Source organism: Pleuronectes platessa, chromosome 17, assembly GCF_947347685.1.
Source record: "Pleuronectes platessa chromosome 17, fPlePla1.1, whole genome shotgun sequence".
Classification (NCBI taxonomy): Eukaryota; Metazoa; Chordata; class Actinopteri; order Pleuronectiformes; family Pleuronectidae; genus Pleuronectes; species Pleuronectes platessa.
This window is the reverse complement of record NC_070642.1, coordinates 8,802,499-8,813,955: the sequence shown is the minus strand read 5'-3', so window position 1 is coordinate 8,813,955 and position 11,457 is coordinate 8,802,499. Positions and strand designations below refer to the sequence as shown.

Genomic DNA, 11,457 nt, shown 5'->3' with positions numbered 1-11,457 from the left:
TTCACTCAGTGGCAATTAATGGCACTAATGGGCAATCATTCCGCACATGATTCACTGTATTCCTTCAGATCAGTGTACGCACACAGATAAGGGTTTGGTGTGGGGCTGCAGCTCGGCTAAGCACGTCCTCGAGGTTCTTTTTTTTAACCGCGCCGTGCAATTCAAAAGTGTGCCGTGCTGTAATTTTGGGCTGGAATGCATAGTTGAATAAAAACAAACGGCTAATAACGGCGTTTAAAGTTGACACCATTTCCGGGCGGATCGGCGGAGAAGTGTGCAGTTATATAGCAATACATTTTATAGTCGGGCCATTAATAAATCATGGTGGGCAATTTTAAGAGCATTAGAAGTTTGATTGCTTCGGGGCAGGCCTAGGGGACTTTCAGGACAGTAATTATTTATATAAATGAAATGTCATCTCAGCTCTGGCTCAAGTAGACATAACCTCAGCAGACTCCACATGGAAACACTACAGCACAACAGCTATCTTTCAGGGATAGGCCGCGCGCGTTGTCAAGCATATTGCTTTGACTGGAGCGCATAAATTTGGTATGTGATATTACATGAAATGTCTTCTTCCCCGCATCAGGCCAAGAGAGCAACAGCAGTCTTGGACACATTGGATTCTGAAGGAAAACATTATTCCCAGTACACACACACACACAAACACACACACACACACACACACACACACACACACACACACACACACACACACACACACACTTGTGCCATCCCTTCTGGCTCCAAGCAGCTCCTTGATCCTTACCCATGGGTGTCTCAATAATACATCAATGTCTCCATTATAGCTTGTATCTGCTGGCTCTGGGCAAAGGCAGTTTAAGCTGGGTTGCACAGGGCCAACATACCACAAATACCCTGCTTGTGGACACAGGAAAGGTTTTAAGTCCAGAGTGTTGCCTCTGAGGAGACATGCATCTCGCGTTGTAAGTGCCACCGCTGAATGCCAAATACCTGAACACACCGCAGGGCAGTTGCCTACACCAGAGAGGAGGATACGCGAAATTGAAAGCTTTGTCCAAGTAACAAGGGACATTGTGTTTACAGTTCAGCTCTTTTACCAAAAATGGCCGAGGATTTTAACGAGATCCCGGGCACTTGTAATTTATGTTAAAACACAGAAATTAGCCCAAGGACCAGGTTCAACTCTTGCACATCACTGGACAATAGTACACGCCATTTAACTGGCTCCGATTCTGGGTCACAACCTTCATCACATCCTTTTATCCTCCATTTTTCATGTCTCTCCCATCTGTTTACTCTCTGAAGAATACCAAAATAACATTAATATCTTAAAATAGCCCGGCGTATATGAACGACAACTGCACATAATGCAATTTTTAAGAGCTTAAAGAGAATTAAAAGTGTACTCTGGGGTCAAGTGTACGAACGGGTCAGAGCAGCCATTTCTGATGTGTTTAACCACAATGTGACAGAACCGACATAAACAATGAAAGGTCCACTCCAGGACAGCTCATGGTAATATGAATATTGCTCTGGGATTTGCTTATAGTTGGTGCTTCATTATGCAATGTTTAATATTAATAAAGAAAGTACAAGTATATATTATTCATAAGCTGATTTACTGTGGCTGCTGTGTGTGTGGGTGTGTGTGTGTGTGTGTGTGCACTTGGACTTGAGTGACAGATTGAGATGCTCCCTTGCTACGGGCAATACAACCAGACAAGGCTCTTACTTTTCTACAGGACACATCCCGACAATTTCTACCACAGTTAAGAGGATTTGTCCGAGCATGGCTGAATGTATAATACATGCAGATGCCAAATTTTAATTTGGACCAAGTAAATGATTCAATGCCGGGTTTTTTCTTGGAAGAGAGGCCGGTGGGGGGAACGGAGAGAGCACAAGATGTTAAATGTTGCCTGCACTTACACTGCAACATTTAAAGCAGGGCAGTAGTCCTACTAGTCATTGGGGCGGGGACACGTTTAAATAAGGTGAAATTGACCCCCCAAAAAACGGAATTTGTTAACAATTGTTAATAATAATAAAACTGTTATGCTATGACAACAAGCAAAAGAGCACCGTCATCCGATAATATTCACTAAGGTGTCGTGCAGCTCATGTTCTGTTTCTGGCAGCTCTGCATGCGGTTTGTCCAATATCCCTTTTCCACCAACGCGAACCAGGTTCCAGTTTTCCGGGCTGGTGCTAGAGCTGGTTCGCTGTTGCTTTTTCACAGGCCATGCCACTCAAACACTCAAAGATGTTTTTTTATCATGTGTTTTTGGTCTTATCAATATATTTCTTATTTACCTTAAAACCATCATTCAATGAATCTCACTTTCTTAGTTTTGTTGTATTTCTCGGTAACAACTGCCCTTGCAGTAGATTTTCGGCTTTTTACAGCTCTAGCCTTCAGGTGTGTAAATAATATCAATCGTTTAGAGTTTGATGAGTTGTGAAAAACATCTTATTATTTCCATGCAGCCATTGTAAAATTGTATTGGTCACAGATAGCTGTAACATGCCACCTGTTGGCTATAGAGCAAAACACGTTTTTTTGAGGATCGTGATCGTGGACCCTGGATCGTGGTGGCAGCTTATCGTGGATTATGATTACAACTATATTGCTTAGATATACAATATGTCTACCCACATACACTGCCACTATTGGCAATATCATTTTCATTACAATTGTCATTCCTGCTCCCTTCATCATTTTCTATTTCTCTTCTCATGAATGCTGTAAATATTGTCATTTTGTTGATGTGCTCGGTTACAGGCAGATTCTATTTCATTTCTGTCCGTCCAGGGAGATCCCTCACGTGTGGCTCTCTCTGAGGGAAATATCCCCTGTATATATTGTTTTTCTCCCCCCCAGTTTTTCGTCTCTCTTGTTGAGGGTTAATGACACAGGATGCACCTTATTAAGCCCTGCGAGAAAAATTGTGCCTTGTGAATATGGGCTGCCGGCCATACAAATAAAATTCAATAAGAATGATTTATTGATTTGGGTTTTGTGGGATTCCCTTTTTGCTTCAATCATCAATCAATAAAATTGTATTTGTATAGCCCATATTTACAAATCACACTTTGTCTCGCAGGGCTTAACAAGGTGTGACATCCTCTGCCCTTAACCCTCAACAAGGGTCAAGAAAAACTACCCAAAAACCTTTTAACAGGGGGAGAAGAACATAGAAACCTCAGTGAGAGCCACATGGGAGGGATCCGTCTCCCAGGATGGACAGAAGTTCAATAGATGCCACTTGTAATAGAGAGAATCAGAAAAACTATGAGTATTTGCAGCATTGATAAGAAGAAACAGTTTGTAGCACAATGGAAGGTAAATGAATTGATGAATTATTGTCAATAAAGGTAATATATCTGAGTAGACATATTGTAGACCAAGCAGTCTTGTTGTAATCATAGTCCACGTTCAGCAGCCACCACGGCCATGATCCACCATCACGATCTGATACAATAAGAGGGAAAAAGAAGAAAGAGAAGCTGGAAAGAGAAGCTCCTTGTGTCATGTGTCCCCGACATTCTAGAGCTATAGCAGCGTAACTTAGAGCAGGTCTAAGATAAGCCTGGACCAGCTCTAACTATAAGCTTTATCATAAAGGAAGGTTTTAGGCCTGCTCCTAAATGTAGAAAGGGTGTTTGTCTCCCTGAACTGAAACCGGGAGGTGATTCCACAGGAGAGGAGCTTGAAAGCTGAAAGCTCTACTCTTCTTTGAGAGACTTTAGGGATAACAAGTAAGCCTGGATTCCGGGAGCGCTGTGCTCTAGTGGGCTGATATGGCACCATGAGCTGTTTAATGGTGCCATATTATTAAGGGATTTAAAAGGGAGAATGTTAAATTCTATTCTAGATTTTCTTACAAACGATCTTTGTAGACAAAAACCAACAAGTCGAAAGCATGATATTATTTTAGTCTCATTCACATCTGTTAAATAAGCTCCTTCCACTACAGGATTCAAATTAGAGGTATTTGATTTATATGTTTAAAAGTAGTTTACACTCTGTCCTGTGTCTAAATGTTACACGTGTTTGATTAATTTCTTTTCATTTCCATTTAAAAACTCTTTGAAATCTTGTCTTTTTGTGAACCATATTGTTTCCAAGTATGTGGTCAATTCATAAACTGCAAAACCCAGTCATGCCTGTGCGAGACCACTAGTAATTATTTGTCTCCCCTTAGTGGATGTTATTGGAACCAACATATTTCCTCATATTAAAAGTAAATGGTGTTGTTATTATTCCTTCTGATGGGATTTCTAAAGGCCAGATATTTAAAATGGAATAAACATTAATCAAAGCACGAGCTAAATTCATTCAGCAGAGGAAAAGAAAAACTAAAATCTAACCGAGGCACAGGCGTGCCAGATATCTTGCGTCGTGACGTCATCGTCCGACGCTCTGCACAATGGCGATGCCCTTGTTACAATGGGGTCTGTTGTGGATCACTCGTTTCCCGACTTATCGTGAATAACTGCGGATCTGCTCGTTCGGTTGTGTGTTCTGTGTGATTTCTCCAGTACGGCTACATGCTAAAGGTAAGAGTCGTGTTCGGCTGCGGGCGGACGGACCCGATCAGGCCGAAATCGAACTACTTCTGACAGGTTGCGGAGCTCCGAGCCTCAGCGTTGATGGCACCTCGAGTCAGTTTAGCTAGCCGAGGTTAGCTTAGCTGCTAGCTGCGGCCGGCGATCTCACTCCGGCCGCCTTTACATGGAAGGTTTCTTTCGTTTTAAGTTGCTGGTGTGTTCATGCGACACCCCCTGACGTAGCTTACACATTATGTTCCAGGGACGTTTCATAATTAAGCCCCAGGAAGCTAACTTTAGCCAGTGCTAACGAGATGCTAAAACCCACTGTTTCCTCTCAATTAGCATTACGAAGCTAACTTTTTCGGTAAGCTAATTGCGAGGAGGGGCCTCTTCTGGATCCACGTTAGTCTCTTCATTTCAGGTTATGAGTTGTTGTTGTGCTGTTGTTACAGCTACAAGGTTAATGTCAGGTGTAGTTTACCCATGAATGAATGGAGAGAAGGTGCAGGGACACTGTCTTTTCTCTGTGCTACTCCTGGTTGTTGGCTGACTGTTAGCTCTCTGTCAAATGCAGAAATAAACACGTTATCAATGCTGTGAAATACTTGGTTCCGAGGGAAATGCATAGAATTCACACTGATCTCTGTCTTCCTTATTTCACACTGGGTGGATAGAGGAACGTAGCTACATCCTGCTCTTTATGATGACTGAGTACAATGACTTAAAGTGGCCTAAATTGTTACAAAGTAAAAGCAAATTATGAACATATGCTCCTAATATTTCTTAATGTTCGACAGAGTTGCCTATTGTGGCTTCAATTCATTAAAAGTTAGAGCAAACTATGAAAATCCCCTGATGTTTCACAGAGTTGATAAGAGTCACCTGCTACTATGGTAGAACATCACTGTTAATCAATGAGTGGATTTACAGTTTTACAGTAACACTTAATATTCAGAATCAGAAATACTTGGACAGAAATATATATATATTTTGACATAAACAATAATTACAAATACAAAAAGGTAAGCAAGAGTATAAAGAAGTGCTTTTCTCGTCTTGATGACCACTCAAAGCTATCTAAAGTAGAGTTTGTGCCTTTCACACATTCATACTATGCCTCTGTGTACAGCACTTTCTTTATCACACACTGTCAAAGCAGCATTCTTCTTTCTGGCACCGTCTTCGTAGAGATCAGCTTCCCCCCCCCCAAACAACATCACTTCCACTCTGTATCAGTTTGAGTCTGTTTAACGGGCCGTCCCAGCACACAACAGCAAACAGGATAGCATTGACGCCTACTCTTGCTACCAATGCTTCTGGGTAGTAATGGCCTTAACTAAACCTTTTTTTGCCATCCTCTCAGCAGTCGAGTGCAGCAGGTCCATCCAACGTTGCCTCCCCTCAGCCAATGAAGGAATCGAGAGAGAACTTCTCAATGACTGGCCAAACGATTCTGGACCACATCAAACCATGCTGGTACTGGGACAAGAAGGATTTGGCCCACACCCCATCTCAGTCCGAGGGCCTGGACTCGGCCACGGAAGCTCGATATCGGCGAGAAGGAGCCCGCTTCATATTTGACGTGGGAACCCGACTTGGCCTGTATCCTTAATTGATTTATTGACAGATTGAAATACTGTGCAGGTCGATTTAGTAAAGTGCTCCGTGGTTTGGTTCATTCCTGATCAAAATACAGTAAATATAAACCTAACTTTTCAAATTATGAAGGAATTATACAACCAATATACAGTATTTAGGTTTGTTCACTTCCCTCTTTTACAGGAGTTATTTACTTTCACTGGAATAGATGGAAAAGACTTGTATAAGACTAGTTAACAGGAAGTATAGCAGAGATAGTATGTAGTGATCATAGCAGCACAATCATAATAAACATCTTTTTAAGTCAGGTCAGTTTCCTTTTTCATACTTGTTATCTAACAATGTGCAATTATCTGTCAATGGTCTCTGATATGTCCTTGACTGTTACCAGACACTATGACACACTGGCAACTGGGATCATATATTTCCACCGCTTCTACATGTTTCACTCTTTCAAGCAGTTCCCTAGATATGTAAGTTCAATTCACTTTTTACGTTTTTTCACGTTCCTGGAAGTATGAATAAATGTGTGGGATTAATGTTGCCTTTTTGCGTCTCAACAGGTGACGGGGGGTTGCTGTCTCTTCCTGGCGGGGAAAGTGGAGGAGACCCCGAAGAAGTGCAAAGACATCATTAAAACCGCCCGCAGCTTACTGAACGATGTGCAGTTTGCTCAGTTTGGAGACGACCCGAAGGTGCGGCTTCTCTTATGTTCACTATGTTGTCTTGAGTCTCTGGTCCCTGTTAACACTGTGTGCTGTGAGTGCAAAGGGATGTTGTGCTGTACCTTTTTAATTGAGTCAGGGAATTTGTTCTGGTCATGGAGTTCAGAAAAGAAGTTAATAGTCTTAACCAGCTGTATAGATCCCTGCCATAATATCATGAAGACCTAGAAAGAGAAAAGTAAACATGTCTAAACATTGCTGTTAATCTGCTTAAACAAGCAACCATACGATAATCTTATGTTGTAAGATTCTGTCTCCACTCTTGATCTTTAAAGTCATGAACATGTGTGTTTCTTCAACAGGAAGAGGTGATGGTTTTGGAGAGAATCTTGCTCCAGACTATCAAATTTGACCTGCAGGTGGAGCACCCCTACATGTTCCTGCTGCGCTATGTCAAGCAGCTGAAAGGTGAGTTGGATTAAGTATTGCATCAGATCCAAATGGTCTTGTACATTATTATGGAACAAACAAGTTAAACATTTTATTTCTCCTTCTTGTTATAGGGGAAAAGAATAAAGTGTGCAAGGTGCTGCAAATGGCGTGGACGTTTGTCAATGACAGGTGAGCAGCCGAACTCTCTCCCACTGTCACTCTGTGTCATACGTGACTGTCAGTGGTGTCATGCATTTGATTCACTAAATGTCTTAAACTCTTATAACCTAACCTGTGCAATGGAAGTACTTATTTAACGGTCTGAGGCTTGTAGAATTTGTTAATTTGTAAAGCACCAAATCGACATGCAAATCTCAAGGCACCAGGTAAGGTTAAGACCCTCCCTGAATAGTATCATAGAGAAACCCAACAGTTCCCACAATAAGTGGACTTGGTGACTGTAGGGAGGAAAAAAATCCATTTCATTAGTGAAATCTTTTAAATAACTTCTTTTAAAAGCTTTAAAAAAAACCTTCTTTGGAAAAAAGTCTATTCCATAAAATGTTTTAATTTTGTGTCAACCTAATAAAGCACTTTGTATCTGTGTTTTGCAAAGTGCTGTAACAATAAAGTTTATTTTATTAAATGATTTATACATTGATTATATGGTAAATAAGTGAAACAGGCTTTACAACCTGGGAAACATTGTTTTATAAAGACTGTAGTGGAAAGGGCCTCAGGATGCATACCACATTACAGCAATGTCTCCAACGTCAGTTTCAATCTGGCCGATGAACTTTATTGCCTGTTTACACCTTTACTCCTGACATTGTCTCTGTTGTGCGCTGGCAAACAAACAATTGTTAAAAAATAGGTTCTAAATAGTTTGCCTGTGTCCCCTCCAGCTTGTGCACCATGCTGTCTCTGCAGTGGGAGCCAGAGATTATCGCGGTTGCCGTCATGTACCTGGCTGGCCGCCTCTGCAAGTTCGACCTCCAGGAGTGGACCGCCAAGCAGTCGTCGCGCAGCTGGTGGGAGCAGTTCGTCCAGGACGTCCCAGTTGGGCTGCTTGAAGGTGCTTGTCACAAATCTACTATGCTTTGTGCCTTTCCTTTGATAATTGTCCAACCTCTTTTCGGACTTGTATGAACAAAAAACCTCTGTCGGTGTCCAGACATTTGCCACCAGATCCTGGACCTGTACTCGCAGGGCAACAAGCCCATCCCTCAGGCGATGCAGGAGAAGGAGCGTCCGCCTATTCCTCCAATCCCTGCTCCTCCTGCCCCACTCGGACCACCCCCAGTTGCCAACCCTCCTCCCCCACCCCCAAAGAAGACATCCCCTCCGGGTGGCAGCCCTGCACGCCAGCTCAAACGTTCACATGTGAATATACACTTAAATAACATTGCTGATGGCGTAACATAGATTTCATCTTACAGTTAGTGCATGTATTTATAATGATTTATATATCAACACTAAGCTTACCTCAAAGGGACTCATTCATGTTTCTTTGTTTCAGACGTCCCCCAAAGATGAACCAAAGGCTCCAGGTAACATTCCTATTTAAATATTCCATTTGGGATTATAAGTAGTTGAGATCTTACAAATGTTGAAATACCTCCAAGAAAAGTTTGCTAATTAGCATGAGATTTTTTTTTTAAGGATTTTATGAATATTCGTGCCTACAGCAAAATGCCCTCCTTATTAAAGAAAAAAAGCTTTTGCATGTTATTAACTGGCTTGTTATTTTGCAGAACAAGTCGGGTCAAAGATCCCGAGACTGGAGAGCCCAATGCCCCCCCTGCCAACGTCGCAGCCTCCCTCAGGTAAATGTTGGTCATCTACCATCGTCAGCCAGTTTGCAAAGATGTTGCTATGCCCCTACTATTACCTTTTCATTTGAAAACGCATCATCTCTGCTTCTAATGGACTAGGCGTCCCACGTTTGGAAACTATGATGTAGACACTCGCAATCCTGTGCTAAATGGGTCTCTTGGGTCATGATGTAGCCTTCGCTGATTCAGGCCCCTATCACATGACGACACCCCGTTGTCCATTTGCCTGTCACCAGATAGGCCGATAATGAGCAGTCAGGACCCCTGCCTGAGACTCAGGCTTGGAAAGCAGCCCTAAGTCTTTAGTCCTCCCAGTCTGCTTACATAATCACCAACTCGTCTGGACATAATGTTTCCCAACACACGCATAATCACATACTCCCTAACCTCTCCCAGACCAATCTGATTAGTGCTTGAGCCTGATAATGAGACCTCCTATGTGGCTGATGCCTGGTAGTCGTGGTCTGGCTGCGTGCTGTTCGTCTGGGAACAGAAAGGTTATTTGAGCTCACGTTGGAATTAGCAGCCTTGTGATATTTATAGGAACAATAATTAGCAATTTTTTCTAACGAGATGTTTTTCTTTGCTTTTTCTTGCCGCTCACTAGACCGAAAAGCTCCGGCTCCAGCACTTCCCACAGAAGCCGAACCAGGAAGTGAGGCTGCTCCTCCACCCCCGCACGCGCCGCCTCCACACCAGCCCCCTCCGTTGCCCCATCGCCCTCCTCCGCCACCGCCCTCCAACTACATCATGTCCACCACCAGCTCCTACATGTCCGGGGAGGGCTACCAGAGCCTGCAGTCCATGATGAAGACGGAGGGCCCCTCCTACGCCCCCATGCCGCCCAGCTATGCTCCTCCATTACCGCAATACCACCAACACGTGTATCCGCCGCCTGCAGCACCACCTCCAGGCCCTCCACCTCCTCCTTCCACCTACCCGCCACCCAGCTTGGCCCCGGCCTATCCGCCTCCAGGTTACAATAGCTACCCTCCGCCACCACGTATGCCACCAGGGCACGTACCTCCGGGAATAGGCCTTCCACCTACAGGGTACCCGCCTCCTGTGCCTCCAGGACAGCAACAAGTCCCCCTGCCCCTTCCACCCGGCATGCCCCTGAACCGGGGTGGATGGATGAGATGAGAGTGTTATACTCTATGAACTGAGACTGGGGAGGAAACGCTCTCTGAGAACAACCGGGATCTGGTGTTATTGTGGTACAGAGGAAAAGAAGCAGTTTCACCTCCACCAGGACTCCTGGACAGTTTCTAGGGTCGGGATTAAAGTTTTATCAGCAGATAGTCTTAAGAAGAAAAGTGAGTTGTCGACAGGTTTGTTATGAGAATCCAAAGTGCTGCTGCGAGATCGTAGTAAGAGTCTGGAAATATTTCAAAGTAAGTGACCTAAGTCGAACTTGGTGTTCCCAATTCCAGGATCTTGTAACAAACACTGTTTATTCATTGTTCGGTTCTGGGAATGTACCAGGAAATAGTGACACCCTGTTTTTTCCCCCCACCAATTTCGCTCTTGTTTTTTAAGTTTCGTCAGGCTTGCTCCTTCACTTATCATGGGGAGATGAGATGTACTATTTTGACTTTACCTTTAAATGGATAAAAGGTTGACTTATATTCCCTTGTGTTTTTCTATCATCCTCATCTTGATTGGTTTTTCCTGAATCTCCAATCCATCCTAGTGTTGCCGAGATAAAACAATGTAGTAGAACCTTGGTTTTATGGTTAGATATAAAAACATCAATACAACTGAAGGAGACATACTGTATATTCAAACATGTCCTTGAATGTACATGCTGTATATTTGTTTCAGTCTTGCTACTTGTATTCTGTTGAAACAGAGGTCGTGTGCGTCGCAAGATGTTTCTTTACCTTTGTTAATTTTTGTTACTTATTTCCTGTTCCATTATATTCATTGCAACTACACAACACAAACCCTGTTATCAAACCCAACAACATCTTACACTGGACATTCTAAAGTTTATTTGTACATATCTGATCTTTTCATCCGGACAGATTTGTTTGCGTTTCTATCCATACGTGCCTTAGTCAGGCCGCTCTGTTTCTCTGTATGCTGCACGCAGCTTTGGTTTTGTGTCTGAGTGGCACTTAAAACAATAAAAACTGGCTTTTCCTACTTTAAACTGCCTTCTATGTTTTCAGTGTGTATAAGGTGAAAATATGGATTGTACAGAAGTGGCTCCCAACCTTTTTTTTTTCCTGAAATACCCGTAAATGCGTTTCAAGTTTGATCAGCAGCTTACTAGTTACTTAGATGCTAAATTTACTAAAACCGTACTGTTATTCTAGTCCGTGACAAATTAATTATTTGAATCAGATTTCTATTTTAGTTGTTTCATTAGTTGAGTTTTCCAC

At 42.8% G+C, this 11,457-nt stretch overlaps 1 protein-coding gene across 2 annotated transcripts; it reads left to right on the top strand.

Moving 5' to 3' along the window:
* Positions 1-4,404: 4,404 nt before the first annotated feature.
* Positions 4,405-11,225, top strand: ccnk (cyclin K). 2 transcript variants are annotated; one of them, XM_053445395.1, is made up of 11 exons: positions 4,405-4,545; positions 5,906-6,141; positions 6,530-6,611; positions 6,702-6,833; positions 7,166-7,271; positions 7,367-7,424; positions 8,141-8,310; positions 8,410-8,618; positions 8,755-8,785; positions 8,990-9,061; positions 9,678-11,225. In XM_053445395.1, the coding sequence occupies exons 1-11, from the start codon at positions 4,537-4,539 to the stop codon at positions 10,211-10,213; spliced, it is 1,641 nt and encodes a 546-aa protein (XP_053301370.1). In that variant the 5' UTR covers positions 4,405-4,536; the 3' UTR covers positions 10,214-11,225. The 2 variants fall into 2 exon arrangements, with proteins under 2 accessions (XP_053301370.1, XP_053301369.1); XM_053445394.1 differs by having other exon boundaries at positions 5,903-6,141.
* Positions 11,226-11,457: the final 232 nt, after the last annotated feature.

Bases quoted from the DNA above. Each gene is read 5' to 3' on its own strand.
- ccnk (XM_053445394.1), top strand. The intron at 6,142-6,529 runs GTATCCTTAATT...GACTGTTACCAG, and splicing joins GTGGGAACCCGACTTGGCCT to ACACTATGACACACTGGCAA. The intron at 7,272-7,366 runs GTGAGTTGGATT...TTCTTGTTATAG, and splicing joins CTATGTCAAGCAGCTGAAAG to GGGAAAAGAATAAAGTGTGC.